Source organism: Quercus robur, chromosome 12 (genome assembly GCF_932294415.1).
Source record: "Quercus robur chromosome 12, dhQueRobu3.1, whole genome shotgun sequence".
Lineage (NCBI taxonomy): Eukaryota > Viridiplantae > Streptophyta > Magnoliopsida > Fagales > Fagaceae > Quercus > Quercus robur.
In genome coordinates, this window is record NC_065545.1 from 4,334,472 (window position 1) to 4,355,175 (window position 20,704).

Consider the following 20,704-nt stretch of genomic DNA (forward strand, 5'->3'; position numbering starts at 1 on the left):
AAATGGCCGTTGTCGAACTGCCTCCCGTTATCTGAGACAAGAACTCTAGGAATACCAAACCTGCATACGATGCACCGCCAGACAAAACTTCTAATGTTCTTTTCTGTAATGGTGGCCAAGGCTTCCGCTTCTACCCATTTTGTGAAGTAGTCAATACCCACTACCAAGAACTTTAGCTGCCTTACGGCTGTCGGGAAAGGTCCCATGATATCTAGTCCCCACTGAGCGAACGGCCATAGAGCCGTTATAGGGGTCAGCTCCTCCGCTGGCTGTTCGATAAAATTGCTGAACCTCTGGCATTTGTCGCAGCTTTTTACGTAAGACTCGGCATCCTTCTGCATGGTTGGCCAGTAATACCCAGCTCGTACCAGTTTGTTCACCAACGACCGCGATCCAGAATGGTTCCCGCATATCCCTTCGTGTACTTCCCTCATTACGTAGTCTGCCTCTTCAGCCCCCAGGCATCTTAGATAAGGACGGGAGAAACCTCTCTTGTAAAGAATGTCTTTTATTAAGACGAACCTTGCCGCTTGGACTTTTAGCTTTCTTGCTGCCTCCTTCTCTTCTGGCAGTAACCCGTCCTTTAAGTATGAAGTTATCTGTGTAGTCCAGTTTCTTTCGGAGCGTATCTCCTGCATGTTGTCGGGGTCTATTAGTGGAAAAAGTTGAACAAAAGAAAATACATTACCCGGTGTCATCATATGTTCTGCTGAAGCGGCTTTGAATAGCCGATCGGCGAGCTCATTTTCTCCCCTGGGGATTTGGACGACCGTCGCTTTTAGTCCGTCGACTCTCGCCCTTACTTGATCAAGATATCTCTTCAACCTTTCCCCCTTGCATTCATAATCTCCGTTTACTTGATTGATAACGACTTGAGAGTCGCAGTAAACGACTACGCTTTCAGCTCCGGCGGCTTTGGCTAGGTCGAGTCCTGCCGCCACTGCTTCGTATTCCACTTCATTGTTGGTAGTGGGGAAGTCGAGACGGACCATACATTCAATCTTGTCTCCTTCAGGTGGCAGCAATACTATGCCGGCCCCTCCGGCTCGCCGATTGGATGATCCGTCGGTGTATATGCTCCACTGGGGGGATTCTTCTGCCCCCTTGTCTTCGTCACGCGTAAACTCTGCTATGAAGTCGGTTACAGCTTGTCCTTTAATGGCCACACGTGGACGGTACTTGATATCAAACTCACTCAATTCTATTGCCCACAGCGTCAGCCGACCTGCGGCTTCAGGATTACTCAGTGCCCTTCGCAAGGGCTTGTCGGTCATTACGTTCACGGTGTGGGCTTAAAAGTAGGGCTTGAGCTTGCGAGCCGCCGTGACCAATGCAAAAGCGAGTTTCTCCATAGGCTGGTATCTTTCTTCGGCACCGCGGAGCGCCCGACTGGCGTAGTATACAGGCTTCTGTGCATTATCCTCTTCTCTAATTAAGGCCGCGCTGACTGCAACAGAGGAGACAACCAAGTAGAGGAAAAGTTCTTCACCAGGTTGCGAGGGACTCAATAGGGGTGGTGAAGATAGGTATGCTTTTAATTCCTCGAATGCTCGCTGACACTCGTCTGTCCACTCGAAAGACTTCTTTAATGTGCGAAAGAAGGGCAAACACTTGTCTGTGACTCTCGACACGAATCTATTTAATGCCGCTATCTTGCCGTTAAGGCTTTGTATCTCCTTCACATTTCGCGGGGGGGCCATCTCTACTATGGCTCGGATTTTGTCCGGATTAGCCTCAATCCCCCTTGGGATACCATGAATCCTAGGAATTTGCCTGCCGTTACGCCGAATGCGCACTTTCCCGGATTGAGCTTCATGTTGTAGGATCGAAGCGTACCGAATGTTTCCTTAAGATCTTCCAGGTGGTCTTCCTCCTTCCGGCTCTTCACCAGCATGTCATCGACATAGACTTGTACATTCCTCCCGATTTGCTGTGCGAACATCTTATTCATTAGCCTTTGGTATGTTGCCCTCGCATTCTTCAGGCCGAATGGCATTACTTTGTAACAGAAGTGTCCTTGACTGGTTACGAACGAAGTCTTTTCCTGATCGGCCTCGTGCATGCGGATCTGGTTATAACCCGAGAAAGTGTCCATGAAACTTAGTAATTGGTGTTGAGCCGTCGAGTCTACTAGGACGTCGACCCTTGGAAGGGGATAGCTATCTTTGGGGCACACTTTGTTAAGATCGGTGAAATCCACGCACATCCGCCACTTGCCGCTCGCTTTCTTCACCATTACCACATTCGCCAGCCAATCGGGATAGTAGACTTCCCTGATGAAGCTTGCCTCTTGGAGTTTGCGGACCCCTTCCGCTATTGCTTGGTCTCGTTCTGGTGCGAACACTCTCTTCTTTTGTCGGACGGGTGGAAATGAGGGCAATACATTCAATTTATGTACCATGACCAAGGGATCGATTCCTGGCATATCGTCATGGCTCCAGGCGAACACATCCTTATTTCTCCTCAAGAAAGCTACGAGCTCTTGACGGATTGCGGGTTTGGCAAGCGTTCCGATCTTGGTTGTTCTGTTCGGATTGGAACTGTCGAGAGTTATCTCCTCTAGCTTCTCTATGGGTTCTGCCATTGTTCGGTGCTCTTCTATGTTCAAGGCCTGGATTTGGTCTTCCATTTCCATCATAGCTACATAGCATTCTCGTGCGGCAACTTGACTCCCGTGTAGCTCTCCTACCCCATACTCCGTTGGGAACTTAATCATTAGGTGGTAAGTTGATGTTACCGCCTTCCACGAGTTGAGCGTAGGTCGTCCAAGAATAGCATTGTAGGCGGACGAGCAGTCGACCACCAAGAATGTCACGTCCTTGGTGATTTGTTGGGGGTAATCTCCTACTGTCACCGATAACGTGACCGCACCCAAAGGGAATACCCTACTCCCTCCGAAACCAACGAGCGAGGCGTTTGTCGGTATTAGCTGTTCCCTGTCAATCCTCATTTGCTGGAACGTCGGATAGTACAAGATATCGGCCGAGCTGCCGTTGTCGACCAACACTCGGTGCATGTTGTAGTCGCCTGCCCGCATGCTGACGACGAGGGCATCGTCGTGTGGATGGTGTAGGCGCCGTGCATCCTCTTCCGAGAACCCGATAATGGGTCCTTCCCTTCTTGCTATCTTTGGCACTGTACCCGCCAACTGGACATTCTGTACCATCCGAAGGTATGTTTTGCGAGCCTTTTTTGACGATCCGGCCGCAGCCGTTAAGCCGATTATCATCCTTATGTCCCCTAATGGGGGTCTTGGTCGCTCGTTTTCTCGGCGGGGGTGTTGTTCTTGCGGGGGTTGATCCATTCTCTCCTTGCTGACGAACTTCTTCAGCTTCCCTTGTCGGATAAGGGCTTCGATTTGCTGCTTCAAGTCGAAGCAATCGGCCGTGTCGTGACCATGGTCACGGTGGAAGCGGCAATATTTGTCTCTGGACCTTTTGTTGGGATCACTCTTCAGCTTTCCTGGAAACGTCAGGGACCCTTCGTCCTTAATCTGCATTAGGACTTGGTCTATCGGAGCGGTTAACGGGGTGAAATTTGTGAACCTTCCGCCCATGGGTTTTGGACGTCTCTCCTCCCTTCGGTCTCCCATCCTTCCTCTCTTTCGCCCCTGGTCCTGTCGGGGATCTTCTTGTCTGTCTCTTTTCTTGGGTCTATCTTCTCGGGCTAATAGCGCGTCTTCAGCGTTCATGTATTTGGTGGCCCTGTAAAGCACCTTCGACATGGTCTTTGGGTCGTTTTTTGTATAGGGAGAACAAAAACTTACCCCCTTTCAACCCATTCGTGAATGCTGCTACCAGTATCTTGTCGTCGGCTTCGTCGATCGAGAGCGCTTCCTTATTGAAGCGCGATATGTAGGCCCGTAACGTCTCCTCCTCTCGCTGTTTGATATTCATTAAACAAGCCGTGGATTTCCTATACCGATGTCCTCCGATGAAGTGCGTAGTAAATTGAGCACTAAGCTCCTTGAAGGTGCTGATGGAGTTGGGTGTTAGTCGGCTGAACCAAATCCTTGCTGCGCCCTTTAAGGTTGTAGGAAAGGCCCTGCACATAATCGCGTCTGCCACTCCCTGAAGGTGCATCAGGGTCTTGAAGGTCTCTAAGTGATCTAGAGGGTCCTTGACTCCGTCATAACTATCCATATTTGGCATGCGGAACTTACTCGGCAGGGGGAAGGAGTTGACGGTTGTCGTGAATGGCGAGTTGGTCCGGTTGACAAGGTCGTCAAGATCACTTGACATTCGCCCCTTGAGAGCGTTCATCATTACTTCCATCTGTTCCTTCATCGCCTACATCTCCGCGATAAAGGGTTGTGGAGTCGTATCCGTCAGGGAAGGGATGCTAGTGTCCCGTCGCACTGGTCTGCTCGGGGTGTTACTCTCCTGTGGTCCGTCCTGATTTCTCCTTTCCGCGCTGGTCCCTTCTTGATCCGCTCCTTGGCTATTGACCGCTGCATTCTTTTGGTTCAGCTGCTCTTCTAGGTCGTGGTTTTGTTTGGTGAGGCGCTCCACGGCTGTGGCGAGTGTCCTGACTTGTTTCTCAAGGGCAGTCGTAGGGGCTTCTTCTTCTTGAACGTCATTAGTGGTTGCCATTGAGCGAGTGAGTACCATGTAACTCTTTTGTCTAGGAAACGATAAAGTGCTACGCGTTTCCCACAGACGGCGCCAACTGGTGATGCCGAAAATTATCACCAATAGGTCACACCGCACTCGCGACTCAAAGCGAACCTGCACAACAAGAGCAATCGAAAGAAAACCTTGAGAAAGCACCGGTGTGGTGCCGGCCAAACACTCTCCGAAGGTCAAATTAGAATTCTTCTCACCACTCTAGAGCGCTAGAGAGGGTCAATGAAAACGTACCTTGATTTGCGAAGGTGTTAGTCCTTTTATAGTGGTAGAGAGTTGGCTTTTCTTCTTGATCTCCAAATCTTTTCCATGTGGGACTTTAATACAAATTCTCCTGAGCGTGGTGAGCAAGGATTTCCATTTTCGGATCTTAGGGCTTTTCTAGGCGATAGAGATTTCGGATCATGGGCCCTTACTATGTCTGTTAGCGATGGGCCTTCACAGCGCATGGGATCATCTTTACACAGGCCCAACAGTTCCAGTCCGTCAGGCCCATTAAGGTAGGCCCATCAGGCTCTATATTTTATCATCTTCAATAACAAAAGGTTAAATTAATTTCTCTCTTTCTGGGAAAAAAAAAAATCATATTGAATGAATTATGCAAGCCAATGTCATTTCCGCTGTATGGAATTGGAAGATTTGCAAGTTTGCATGCATGAATAAAGTCCTACATGATTTTCCATTTCAGTTTCCTTATATTGAATGCTTGGGCCCAAATTATTGTTCTTCAACACTGGCCTGATCACATTTTCTAACTTTTATAATTAAAACAGAAAACACTGGATCACATCCTCTTCAGACCAAACAATGAAGGGGAAAAATTTTCATAATTCGTACGTACATTCTTGCATTTTCTGTAGTTTTGCTTGTCTAGTAGGGATGCATTTGTCATAAATTTGGTAGCAGAAAACTTTCAAAATGCCTGTTGATTAAAAGACACAGAGAAGTAATTGGGTTTTAGTCTAAGCTAACAATTTATCAAACTTCTCTCTCTGAATAAGAAGTTAAGAACGTATGATAAAAGTGAAAAAAAGGAACCCTCTCAATTTCTTCACATCTCACATAAAATCATGGAGGAAGAGAAGAGATGGAAATTTTTCCTTCAACGGTACCATATTGCCAAATTACGAGGAGCTAAATTAGAAGATCTTGGAATACCGGAAACCATCCATTGGAGTCAAAAGAGAATTAGCTTTTATCACACCCTTTTGGCCTTTTCTATTTACCACCCAATTCCTAATTACGAAAATAAAATATTCTTAAAATTATTATTAAATATATATATATATATATATAAAATATAAACACGTGATATTCTTCTCTCCATATTAATTTTATCATTTTCCTCAAGGTAAGGAAAGTCATCTCTCTCATCGTGAATCTTACTTAATGCTATACAATACAATCTTCTCCTTGACTGATCCACATCTCCAAAATGATAACAAGCAACATATATATTTTCCATTTTATAAAATTTATTGGAACTTCCACCTATTAGGATTATCATTAGAGAAAATTGAGTTTATCTAGATTCAGGTGATTGTGCTTGAAGGAATTATTATTTGGTTTTTGAATAGTTTGGTCTTTGAGATTGGGAGTCCTAGTTCGTTAAGATTGTACCAATATTCAATTTCATCACAATCTTTACTACCTGCAAGCAAGTTGATTAAGACCAATTTGCCATTGAAATATCTTGATTTGTTTCGGCTGTGTGAATTTGAAACTCAATCACAATCTACTTTACCCGTAAGTTGATTAAGGCTAGTGTTCAATGCAAAGATCATATAATTGATATATAAGATACCGTCTCTTTTATATATATATGAGTCGGCAAAACCTTAGATTAATTTTTTACGCGAAATTGATTAATTGATAACATATTGAAATTGAACAGCTTCACTAATTTGAAATTTCTCCAACAATTACATCTCGTCTTCTTACTAGAATAATCAATAATGGCATTATTCATAGGGTTTATTCCCTGATACTCTTTGCCCAGTGAGTTTTTTATTTATTTATTTAAACTTGTCATTTTCAAGTTTTTTTTTTTTTTTTTTTTGGTTGAGAAACATGAGACTCGTACCACTGCTGCATGTAGGTTATCAAAAATAAATTAAATAATGGTGCTGTCTTGCGCACGATATGCCATTAGATAAAATATGACGAAGGTGACAGTCTTTTAGAAGCTTAAACTAATGCCTATTTGGCTTCTTGTACATGGGGTCGCAAAATTTATCCTTAGCTGAGACTTGACATCGATCGGAGTAGACTTCTTGGAATTGGGTTTAACTTTTAGATGCCATTTCATTCTAAATTGGGGTTTTCTTCTTACAGAACATGAAATTTCTTTTAAAATGCGAGTAATCAAGTGCAAAACCAGTGATTCATGGCATATTTGATGTCATTTACGAATACATTAATTGCCAACATAATATAAATTGACTTGAGGTTACGAATGCTACTCAAGTCCTACTATATTATAAATCTGTACTCTTAAGACATTGGACATGTGGTTTTACTTGTTAATTGGGCCATATGTAATTCTTTTTCCTTTTTTTTTTGATGGTTGGCCATGTGTATTTCTCACCCAAAAATAGATTGACTTGACTTGACGTCAGAGCAAAATTCATATTAGATCAAAGCACCCTCATCTCTCTTTGATTGCTTTCCCAAAGACACTGGTAATATGATTTTATTGAGACATGTTGGGTAGAGAGTTCCAAGCACCCAAAATAAGAAAACCATGGATTGACTAAGAGCTTCACATAGTGAGGGTGGGGACCAAAATGAACCAATTTTTTTTAAAAAAAATTTATATTCTTAAACAACAATCAACAAGTCTGGTCATTCTTTACCTATTATACAATATTGACAGCAGTGTCTTAAGTAGTAACATGTTGCTGAAGGTCACTGAAATGTTAAGTACTTAAAAAAAAAAAAAACTGGAAGCATATGACTATGATAGAATATTGAGCAAATTGAATGAAAGTTTATAATAAAAAGATTACATACAATCATTGAGGCGTGGAATTGCGTCTAATAAAGAAAAACCCAATGGTGTGGTAGTTGTGAGGTCTTCCTCAAAGGCTCTCTGGCTATCTTTCATAAAATAATGATTCTCTGCATTTAAAATTAAGTCTTATTATTTCCCAAGTTATTGGTTCACCATATATAAGAACAACTCATGAGTATGAAACTCACACTAGGAGATGCAAATTTAGTTTGTTAATATATTTTTTTAAAATGAATGAATAAATTTATTTATGTAAATTCAAAAGAGAACAAAGTAGTTAACAAAAACAGCATTGAAGCTGCAAACAACAATAGAGCTCACACAACAGCAACTAAAATGCTGCAACACAGGCACAGACACAGGCACAGGCATAGCAAAGAAGCTAAATCCCCTCATTACTCACAACCTTAAAAACAAAAAAATTTATGACCCAGTTACAACATTATATCACCCTATTAACTAATGAGTTTCTCACTTTTATTCAATACTCAACTCTGATCTTGATGTCTATCCTAATCAACGAAAGAATAGCCTCCTTAATAAAATTCCTTTATTGAAGACAAGAGCATTCTTTTTGTTGGACTATAAATTGACCCCAGTTAATTAATTAAATATAGAGAGAGATGAGTTCAAAAAAAGTTAAACATTTTATTCACCATAAATCTCCAAGCAATCTAACCGTTCAAAAAACACTATCTTACTTAATTAATATAGCATGTTTTAGTGTTCTTTCTTATTTTTTACAATAAATTATGAAAATCTATTCTATTTTAATATTTTCGCCCTCTTGCTGAACCACTACCAAAAAAAAAAAAAATCTCTCATGTTTTCTCAATCCGTGGCTTCCTCTTGCCATATTTAAAAGAAGAGTAACTCTAGAGATACAAATAATTTTACAAATTTTTTACAAAAAGTTGATGTGGTGATTTCTACATTACCTTTTAAAAACAATTATTGAAGGATATTTTTATTTTTATTTATCAAAATGATATTTTCAATTTTTTTAAGTAGGCATGAAACATTGTTATCTATATTAATCACAATATCATGCAATTTTCAAATTTGTAAATATATATAGTATAATTGAAATATTACACTACTTTTATTGTCTTTATGATTTGTTTATAATACTAAACACTAAATATTACAATTTTTTAGAAGTAAAATTATTGAAATATTGGAGAAAATTAACAAATGCACCACGGAACTCAACTAGTATTTCATAAAAAATGATTCTCTTCATTTAAAATGAATCCATTTAAAAGTTAAATTTTATTAGTTCCCAAGTTATTGGTTCACTGTATATAAGAAGAACTCGTGAATATGAAACTTGCAGTAGGTGATGCAAATTTTCCTTTCAGTTGTTCTTCCAATTGTTCTGTAGAGCTACACAAATAATTTAGTCATTAGTTCTAGTTGATTACATTATATGTGATTATGAGGAATTCAAAATTTTGAATATGTAAGTACCTTCCATTGTGGGAAAAAAAACTACTAAAGGAAGATCTTTAATGTCCTTTAAGATGATAGAAGACCCCTACAAACAAAACATTTATTAGGAAACCAAATCTGTTTAATCGATAAAAATGAATGATAAAGTGAGAATATTGGGCAGAAAATCAATAAAAGAAACAAAGAAAGAATAAGTATTTGTTTCACTAAGTGGAAAGCATAAATCATATAAATGGACACAATTTAACAATCAAATCATGGACCTACTAATAATATTTTGGAGTTTATGTATATTATTGAAGATAAAATTACTGGATTAATTATAATGAATTTTTAACTTTAAACCTTAATTGAAAGTATAGGTTGCTATAAGTATAGGTTGTCGTATGAGTTTGTTATATTGCTAAATTTTCATTATCTAAATTGAAAAGATTCAAGTGCAATAAAAAATATATATTGCAACACACCAAACTCCTATGGCAACCTATACTTTTAATTCGTTATACTCTTTATATTCATGTATGTTCACGTTGCTAATCATGTATATCTCTGCATTATACTATAGTGAATTGAAAGTATAGGTTGCTATAAGTATAGGTTGCCGTAAGAGTTTATTATATTGCTAAATTTGCATTATTTGATCTAAAAGATTCAAGTGCAATAAATCCTAATTTTTTTAACCTATTTCAAAAATCAATTTTTTTAACCTGTTTCAAAAATCAATTTTTTTTAAGGGAACATAATTTATTATCTTGTTTGCCTTTAAAAAAATGTATAAGTTTCCAAAACTATCCTTAATAGATATTAGTTACAATTATTTTGAACAAATTGAAATAGAAATAAAATCTATAGCTTACCATGCGATGATCAAAAATTGTCCACCCTTCATATAAAATGGGGTACATTGAACACGTGTATAATCCGTTGACCCCTCTTTCATCACGCAAACCACGTGCTACTTTCATTCATCCTTCATTACCCCACCTCCTCCCCCAAGAGTTCTGAATGTCGAAATATTTTTGACCATTTTCTTCACAATATCCCCTTATCACTATTGCATGCCAAACATAACAGTCATCTGTTTTTTCAAGTGCAACATCCTCTCCTTCATAGATTCCACATCCTTTCCAGTTTTGAAATATTTGACCAACCTTTATATGTGCTATTATTGGCTAATGAGCCACTGCTATCAACAAATATCCTTCGTTAAAGCTAGGGATCCTCACAAAACAATCAATAGTTATGATTTTATTTTTAGGTCTTTTTGAGCATAAGCCATGCGTCATTAGGTATTCTAAGTAGAAGTCACTAAGTCCACCATTTGAGAAATTATGTGGATGACAGTATAAAATTTCCTCCAATTCTATGATAATATCATTTCTGTAAATGATTTTATAAAGACTCTCAACTATAAAGATGACGAAAATAGCAAAGCATACTGTTTTTGGACCTTGATCTTTGATTGTAAAAAATGTGTTCCAATCATAACGTGGAGCCAAAACCTATCTGCCCCCATCAACCACTACAAATTAAAATTCGTTGCAATAATAATTTAAAAGTGGTAAATTATTACATTAATAATAATTAGTTAAAATAACTTATAATTTTTAGTTGCACTAGAGGCTTTAATACTAAATTGCATTAAGAAATATTTTTTGTAATAACTTAAATTGAAGAAATCATTATAATAACTTGGTACCAATTATTTTGCAATCTATTACAATAAAAATTTCAAAATGTCAGCTTATTGCAACAAATATATTATTGCAATAAATAAATATCAATTATTTTACAATCTATTGTAATAATAAACATGAAGTTGCAACAAATATATTATTACAATAATCTAATACCAAAATTATATTTGTCAATTATTTGCAATCTATTGCAATAAAATTCGTGAAATTATAACTATTGCTACAAGATATTTGAAGTGGTAAATTGTTTATCGCAACAGCAAATATAGTATTATATCAAAATTGTCATTAAAATATTTAAAATTTATTGCAACGAGATTTTTTTAACACAAACCCATTACCTCAATTCTATTGCAACACTTAGCCAAAACTATTGCAATGACTTTGATGTTATTACAACAATTTTTTTTGTTGTAATAAACATTTTTTATTATAGTAAACTTCTAGATTCAAAAGCTAGTGTAAAAAAATAACAAAAAAACTAGATCAAGTTTCGGTTATTTGAGAAAAATTGGGTGAACTACAAAGAAACAAGAAAATAAAGTACTATACACATAAAATGAAAGGGAAGAAACAACTTACAATTGGAATTTGTAAAATGAATTGAGCGGCATCATGCTTACTACCAAAAAATGCAGCTTCAATCTCTCTTTCTCTGGGAGCAACAATACCCCATTTTCTATCAATAACTAGAGTAGACTCTTGGATGAACCTAGCAAGGGAGGTATTCCGCTGTTTAGTTGCCTTAGGCCAACTAATTTCAGCATTTATCATCTCAATGTCTTGCATTGGTACTAAAACAAAGACATAGTTAGAGTACAGAAAAGTTTAACTGCAACAACACAATAATTCCACAACCCAAATAAGCACACAATCAAAACAAAACAACAGTAACTGTCAATGAAGACAATGTTATATGCATGCACTATTATATATACACTGTTATATGCATGCATGTGGGTGTGTGTATATTGTTTCTAAATATGAAGACACAATCGAAGCATCTACAAAAATTTGTATTGTTAAGAGTATTGTGGATCAACGGTATTGCTTAATTCTCTTAAAGAGGAGAACCTAGTTTAAAACCCCCTTAGTGAATTGGTGACATTCTTTCTTTGATAACTTCTAAGTAAGAGAAATGTCATTGGATTTCAAGCAACTAAGTTATCTAAACAATTAACAAGAATGCAAAGCAATGAACAAATCAAAACCTAAGTAGACATTCTAAACATTGAATTAGGTTGATTCAGTCAAAATTCTTACCTCCTATTGCATTTGCGAGAATGAAGAAAAAATTACGTGGATTCAGATAGGGTCAATTTTTTGGAGACTCGCGTTTGAGAGATGACTTTTGGGGGAAGGAAATTTTCGATATATTCATGGTTTTGATCTGCGTTTGTCAGGTTTTAGCTCTAGCTATATTGGTTTTTTTTTATGGAAGAGAAATAGTTTTTTTTTTTTTTAATATGGCTAACGTTGGTTTGAATGAAGCGAGAAATTTTTTTTGCATTTTTAAATACTGATGACAGCTACATTTTGAGCCAAACAGACTTGTCTTTGGTCATGCGAATTTTTTTTTTTTTTTTATTGGTTAATCTTTAAAAAAAAAAAAAAAAAAAAAAAAAAACTGGCAAATTATCGAGTCGGATTAGGTTGGGCTTAATTGTATTGTAGGTTAAATGGCATTTTAAATGGGTTAACAACGGGTCTAGCTAATTGGGTTATGGGCAGTTTGAACTGACTCGTATTTTCATATGAAAAAAAAAAAAAAAAAAACAAACAAACAAATATATGTCAAATTTTTAGAAATAAATTGTAAATAATACTCTTTGTTTTTTTTTTTTTTTTTTTCATTAAGTGACTGTGTAAATTTTATATTTAGTTGTACGTATCTCGAGAATGAAAGAAGAGAGTGAATGGTAGTTGTTGTGTATAAAGAAATGAAAACTTAAAAAAAAAAAATCAAGAAAAATTAAGATTTTAATGAAATATAGTGTAGACTAGATAATTTGATGTGGGGTGTTTTGAAAAGTGAGTATGTAAAATATAAAAAGTAAATTCTTATGCAAAAATAGATAGAAATTTTTGCACAAACTAATATGAATGTTCTTACAATTATGAGTAAAGGGGTGATGTGAGTTTAGAGTGATGAGATATGAGAAAGCTTGTTTTTCTAAACTTTTTTCCAAGGGGTAGCCAGAATGGGAAGACGAGTCACTCGTAACTCTCCTGCCAAAAGCATGGAATAGCCTTAATGCAAGGCTAACTCAGTTTGAAATTGACTCCGCTCTCTGTCCATCGCGGCAACTTGCATCTCCCTATCTCTCTGCTAGATCTCCCTCTCCTGAGCTAACACCCAAGCAATCTCCTCCTGCATGTGTGCCTCTCTAACAGTAGATAAGGCCTCAAGCTCTGTCACTCTGGCCTCGACAGTCTTTGCACACGCTTTCCACTCTACCCCAGTGGCCACCTGAGCACAAATAACACCTCCCAGCACTCTACCTCCGCTCAAGGTGACATCTCCAATGATAGGCCTAGCAGAGAACTCTGTAAACCAAGTGAAGTAGTCTCTGCTCGTATCCACATAAGCATCGAAGGCACCCATCGCATAATTTGGGCCGCCCATGACCATAGCCTCGAATGACATGCTGTGAGGAGGAGGATCCCTAAGCACTCCATAGATTGGCATAACCTGATGCAAGGTCCTCTTTGCTAGAAAGAACTATCAACTCGTCAAGGCCCAAAACCAACGTCAAACCCTCGATTGGCCCATAGCAATGGTGAGCTCTAAACTCCCCATTAGCCTCCCATCATAAGGGCGGACTACGATCTCATCTCGGGTGACACAATTTAAAGCTGCAAAAATAGTGACTGGCTGCACTACGACAACCCTTGTGATCCTACAATAAGCCCATGCATATGCTCGAGGGTATACTGTCTCAGACAGACCTGTATAATGTGGCCATAAGGCTAGGATGTACTCATACGCCCACCATGTCAATATTTGCCAACATCCTTCCAAACTCCTGAAGTCTTGCTGGGAGGCCCGCCTTAAGAAAGAGATGAAGAAGCCATAAGTCACCAACCCCTAGTCGTATGTCCTGATGCCGAAGACTACTCCCATGGCCCACAGTAGCTGACAAGTCAACACTGACCAGTTGTTGCCCAAGAAGCAACTACCAAGGAACCACAGGAAGAACCGACAAAGATGAGTGTCGGTGGAGGCCATGCCCCAGGGAATACTACTCTGTAACCACTCAGTATGGATCTGTGGCGATGGAGTGGGCCCAAAATATCCCCTCATCTCTGCAGTCAATGGAAGAGGGATGCCTAAGAGATCGCAAGCCATGTCAAAACTTATCTCCTCAGTCGGAATCTGGTGGCCACCAAACCTGATGCCCAAAATGGCAGTCCAGTCAAGAGGAAGGACCGCATACTCCCCGTAACTCAAGTGAAAGATGCTTGTCTCAACATGAAACCACCACACCAAAGCCTCCCCGATCCCATGCCTCATGGTGAACGGGGGAATCCGCAAGAAGTCCTCAAATCCCTACTCTCTCAAAAACGCGGCATACCACGGATGGGTCCTAAGAGCGAACAATATCCGGAGGAAAGTGGACCAGGCAAACTCGTGAATATGAAACTTGTAGTAGGTGATGCAAATTTAGTTTGTTAATATTCTTTTTAAATAAATGAATACATTTATTTAGGTAGATTCAATGAGAACAGACCAATTACAATGGCAAAGCTGCAAACAACAACAGAGCTCACACAGCAGCAACTAAAATGCTTCACTCACACGGGGAATAGGCACAGCAGACAAGCTGAATCCCCTCGTTACTCACAACTATAAAAACAAAAAATTGTATGACTCAGTTTCTCACTTTTGTTCCATACTCAACTCTGATCTTGTTGTCTCTCATAATCAACCCAAGAATAGCTTCCTCATAAAATGCCCTTATTGAAAACAAGGGCATTCCTTTGAAGCTAGAGATGATACACATTACACCGTGGTAGTCTAGGCAATCCTGCAAATTAAACTCTTGAAGCTCGACTTTCCAATTAACAATGTCCCACTGAACCAAGCTTGAGCTTTAATTTCGGCTCATATATATTGCTGCACTGTTAAAGATTGGATTCTCTTAGTTTGATTGAGATGGTGTGTTCGGTAGCTTATTAATCAGACTGTCAATTTAACCAATTTAACATAAGTTCTATCATATATTTTGTTCTTTTTATACCTTAGGCATGCAGCAAATAGGTGTCACTCAAACTTAAGCAAATGGACCTGGTTTCAAAAAAAGAAAAGAAAAGAAAAGCAAATGGACCTGAGGTTTTTAATTCTAACATGGTCCAGAAAGAAATGGGCTTTATAATTGGGTGACAGGCCTCCATGCTGGGTCTCACTCTTAGGGATCAGGTTTGGTTTTTTCCTTAGACCCAGAATACAAAATTCAGTACTAGGCCTTGCCAGTATATTCTTTTGGGCTTTTGAATTAGGTTAATCTCTAATAACTAATTGCCTCTTTCTGCTTCTCCCTTAAAAGATAACTGTTATGCGTTATGTATTGTACTACGGTAGCCAATGGCCCATTGCCATTTAGCTCACTGGATGAAAATTCAGCATGATGTTTTATCTTATATGCAGACAAAAAAACTGAAACAAAAAAAGAAAAGAAAAAGAAAGAAGGCATTTGCAGAGATGCTTGCCGTGACGTCAATTCTGTTGGAGAATTTCAATGGCCAAAAGGGATTTTATTAGCATAAAATTTACTAACTCCGCCCAATATATTAGGTTCAGGTTTTCAAATTAAATTTAAAGGCAATTTAGTGTAACTAAGTTTTCGTCTAATGGTATAGGTCATCATTTAGCCCAATGGATTGACCTTTATTGGGTTAGGTAAATTTTTTTTTTTTTTTTTTTTATTGTAACACTTAGAGTTTGTAAATAACTTATTTAGTTGAAATTAAATTTTTTTTATTAAAAGTACCGTAAATAAAACTAAAAGATAGCTGAAATAATAATGTGGGATTTGTGAATAGTACAAAAAAAAAAATGCAAAAAGACCCAAAAATAGTAGCAAAATAAACAAAATAGTAAAAAAAATTGGCTTTTTAAGCCAATGCTAAACGCAGCCTCAGTATGTGTTTGATTGTTTCAAAAAAAAATCAATTAATTGTATTTAAGATATTAATAAACTATTTTAGAAAAATTTTAATCCCAGTTTCATTAAAAATATATAAAAAAAAAAATTATCTACAAAATATTTTTTTCCTTTTTTCATAATAAGATTTCTAAAAACATTTTCTAAACTTAGTGCATTAGTTAAAATGGCACCTCACTTTCCAACCCTAGGGTATTTGCAACGTCCCTCTAAACTATAAATTTGAGCAATCATACCCCTAAATTATGTGATTAGTTGAAACATCCCACATTCTCAATTACCAAATTTTCCATCCTATCAAACCTTAAATTTCACATGCTTATCAAGTGATCTCAATATTGAAGATGCAATTTACCCAAAGCTTCGTCTGTTTCAATAAAAAAACCTTATGTGAAGATTGTTTTCTACATTTTCTTGTATTTGGTAGTATTAGGGGGGAAAAAGATAGGTCAAAGAAAAATAATCTTTTAACTTTCATAATTCCCTTATTTAGCTTAGCATAAAATAGAGTTGTTTTCTACTGAAATTTTCTAAAAAACTACTTTATATCACGCAAAACTAAACAAGAGAAGTCAAAAGCTAATTTTCCAACTCATTTTAGGGTCACTACCAAACCTAAAAAAATGAAATAGTTTTCTAGAAAATACTTTTTGAAAAATAATTCATTTTCTAGAAAATGCTAATGCTGAAAGTTGAAACAGACAAATTAAAAAATATTATTTACCCTATATCTATGAAGTACAGATACTTCATTTAAGATGTTGTACCTATGTCAAACACTCGACACGCCTGAGACACTTTTGCATGTGTGTCCCAGTTGTGTCATTTTATAATATAAAAAAAATTTGTGGAACACAGCCGGAACATGAGAATAAGATGAATTGAATACCTTTTCACCAAAAAAAAAAAAAAAAAAAAAAGAGCATTCATGTTTTAATAGCAATAGTGCATATACCACTATGCACCATTGGCGTAATGGTCACTCCACAAATATAAGTATTTATGGAATGTGAGGGAACAAAGGCCGTAGTTTAAATCTCTAAGAGGAAGTTTCATATACATAAAAAAAAAATCTAAAATCGATCGAAAAATCCCACTCTGCCGATATAAAATACTACAAGCAAAGTAACATAAAAGACAATATATATCACTCTTCATGGCGGAATCCTCATGGCTAGAAAAGACAAAGTAAGACTTGAAAAACCCACCTAATATTTGTAGTCAATATAAAAAACTAGCAGACAAAGAAAAAGAATAAAAAGAAAGACTTGTGAGCAGTAACCGAAAATTGCAAAGAATGGCAGACAAAGAAAAAGAAAGACTGGCAGACAATTGGTGTCTCACCGAAAATTTGATGAATAGCAGCAGCTTCGCTTTGCAGAGAATGGGCAATAACAACGTGAGCAGTAGGGTGCAAAAATGATAGTTTTTTTTTTTTTTTTTTTTTTAACAGCTGATATTAAAGGGTTTTTTAGGAGTTGTAACAAAAATTTCATTAAACCTAAATCAATTTCCACCCATTCCTCCCAATTTTGGGAAACAAAAATTTGAGGTTTTAAGGGAGAATGGAGGAATGAATGTTCCCTCCTAACTATTCTATTTTCTTCCACTTAAACTCTCAAATAATTAAAACTCCCAAACAAGGGGAGGAAAGAATATTCTAAAAATATTCATTTCATTCTATTCTATTCCCTCTTTTCAAACAAAGCCTTAAATTAGGTTAAATTAGAATTCTATTTTAGAGCCAAAAAAAAAAAAAAAAAAAAGCAACAATGCATATGAAAAATAATAAATATTCTTATTTTTGGTTTGTATATGATTTCTAAACATCATTTAATAGTTTGGATACACTTTATTATCCATTATTACTCTTAAATTAATATATACTTAACATTTATAAAAAAAATATAAATGTTTAACAATATATAGAAAATATAACTAAAAATATATTTATGTGTCCTATTTTTTTAGAAAATGTTGTGTCGTACCCATACCCGAACTCTTATCCGTATTCGTGTTTGTTTCCTAACCCTATATACTTTGAATTTAAAATGGGTTAGCAAGTAATCTCATGCAAGCTCCAGAGGTCACAAAGATGTATTTGAATAAATTCACATTATGAGAGGATCTATTTATAGATACAGAAAATCTTGGCTGAAATTTTCAAATAGCCCAAAATGATATTCTTTTCTTCATATAAAATCCATATAAATGTGGCACCGCTTAATTTGTATCTGATTCTGCCTTTCATATCAATCCAATTTCTTTTTGCCCACTGTTCACAGACACAGCAGCAGTTGCTAGTATTCTGCAGGAAGAATGCTGAACACAACATATCTAATCCAACCTTTATGGCCTTCTACTCAACAAACACTTGCTCTCTATGCCTCTGGCACATCTTCATGTAGCAGCTTTTCAGGCCACCAAAGAGGTCCATGTCCTAAGTTTAAAAACAGCATCTTCTTTCTCACTCGGTGCTCCACAAAACCAGGCATTGACAGCAACAATGCAACAAATAAGAATCCTGCCATTGAACGGGATTCAAGTTCAAAATCTCAACATTTGGCAATTACTACACCAAATCAAGCACTAGCATCTACTTATTCTAGAGGTCTGGTGCATGACTTGGGTCCCAAAAACTGCTGGGATAGTGCAGAGATTGGCTCACCAGTTGTGAAAAGATACCTTGGAGACAATGAGGAAAGGTGGTACATGTGGTACCATGGAAGGTCTGATATTAAGAACACTTCCGAATCCATAGGATTAGCAGTTTCAAGCGACGGAATCCATTGGGATAGAGAAGAAGAGCATGTTAGATCATCCGTGGATGCAGGTTTGGTGATGAATTGCAGCAAGAATTGGTGGGCTTTTGACACAGATAATATCAGGCCTTCTGAGATGGTTATTTTGTGCAGCCAAATGTACAGCGATGTTTACTGGCTTTATTACACAGGATATAGTTCTGAAGAAGTTAACTTACCAGGAGCTCCAAACATTTTACAGAACCCAGAAAGAGTCCATGGTGGAGACAAGAAAGACAAAAGTCATAAAATTGGCAAAATTTTCAAGTCACTGCCAGGGCTGGCATGTAGTCAAGATGGCAGGCACTGGGCCAGAATTGAAGGGGACCATCACAGTGGAGCTTTGTTAGATGTGGGATCAGACAAGGAGTGGGATTCTTTGTTTATTGCTGCACCTCACGTTGTAGTGCACAGCAACAATGACTTCAGGATGTATTATCATTCATATGATGTGGAAGATGGACAATATGCTCTTGGAATTGCAAGATCCAGAGATGGAATCAGATGGGTGAAACTGGGGAAGATCATTGGAGGGGGAGCAAAAGGTTCTTTTGATGAGCTTGGTGTCAAGAATGCTTGTGTGGTGAGAAACTGCAAAGAAGGAAACTATTTGATGGCATATGAGGGAGTTTCTGCAGATGGAATAAGGTGTATAGGGCTTGCAGTATCCCCAGATGGGCTGAAGAATTGGAAAAGGCTTCAAGATGACCCTGTTCTTAAGCCTTCGGAAGAAGATGGATGGGATAACAAAGGAGTGGGATCCCCATGTCTGATTCAGATGAAGGGTAATATAGATAAATGGAGATTGTATTATGTAGGCGTTGGGTGTGGAGGAAGGAGTGGGATTGGATTGGCAGTTTCAGAAGGCAGTAACATAAGAAAGTTTAGGAGATGGGCAGATAAATGTAAGATAAATGTATAGAGCATTATTACCATGTCAGTGTATAACTATATATCAAAAGATTTTCAATACTTCAATCAAACTATTGTTCACTATAAGATCATAACACAAAAGTTCAGCGTTTGAAATTCCATTACTTACTACACTATCCCATCAGCATCACTCCATTTCCAAGTGTTCTGAAAATTTTAAAAACACCAGTCCATAATTGGAACATAGCACCAGTATACTTTCAACAGACAACCAGAGTGACACCCAAAATTCTTTTGAAGCTTTATTTTTGCTAGAATTAAAGTTCAAGTATCATAAAATGATTCCAGTCATCAGTCGGGAATCATACACAAGGCGGTCTGTGTTTGATTGCATTGTGGCGGGTTCAATCCCCGTTTTTTACTGGGAGCGAACTGCTTATGATCAATACGAGTGGTTCTTGCCTAGTGAACCCACGGGTTACTCGGTTTTTATTGACAACAAGGTAGTTAAGAATGGTAGTGTGTCTATTAGAAATGTACTTGAAAAGTATAGTAGGGAAGAGGTAAGTAAAATGAGGGAGAGAGTGATTAATATCATACCTCAAATTTTATATGCAACACCTCAAGAAGGTTTGGAGACCATAAAAGATGCTTTTGATGTTGCCATTGAAGGGTTATTGAGAAGGATAAAGAAGCAATGATAGAGGGTAAAAGTATCAAAATGTATTATTCATTCTCTTGTCTGGTTTTGTTTGGTTCTAACATGAGTTTCGTAGTTACTTTGGTATTCTATATATATAATAATAGGTGAAATAAAAAGAAACTCAAATTAAAATTTTAAATTAGAGTTCCAATTTTGCGTCCTAAATTTTTTATTCATAAAGAGTTTTATTTCTTAATTTTAGAATCAAATGTGCAACCACATCATAAATATTCATTCAAATGAGTTATAAGTACAAAAATCAAAGAGTTTAGAATAAATGAATCGTAGAAAAAAAAAAATGTTTCACAATAATTAAAAATAAAAACATGGGCAATTTATATTTTATACCTAACAATATCTTTACATAATTTTTTA

The 20,704-nt window shown here is 37.2% G+C and overlaps 2 protein-coding genes across 2 annotated transcripts in view; both read left to right on the forward strand.

The window, feature by feature from the left end:
- Positions 1-20,426, forward strand: part of LOC126708003 (xyloglucan galactosyltransferase XLT2-like) — a 30,386-nt gene extending 9,960 nt beyond the window's left edge. The window contains exon 2 of the mRNA XM_050407796.1: positions 20,190-20,426. Within this exon, the coding sequence (XP_050263753.1) occupies positions 20,190-20,327 (138 nt within the window). The 3' untranslated portion in view covers positions 20,328-20,426. The remainder of the gene's footprint in view (positions 1-20,189) is intronic.
- Positions 18,215-19,736, forward strand: LOC126708004 (uncharacterized). Its single transcript, XM_050407798.1, has one exon. It carries the CDS (start codon positions 18,272-18,274, stop codon positions 19,673-19,675), a length of 1,404 nt encoding a protein of 467 aa, XP_050263755.1. The 5' UTR covers positions 18,215-18,271; the 3' UTR covers positions 19,676-19,736.
- Positions 20,427-20,704: the final 278 nt, after the last annotated feature.

Excerpts from the sequence above, each read along its gene's own strand:
- LOC126708004 (XM_050407798.1), top strand. The coding sequence starts at position 18,272 with ATGCTGAACACAACATATCTAATCCAACCTTTATGGCCTTCTACTCAA.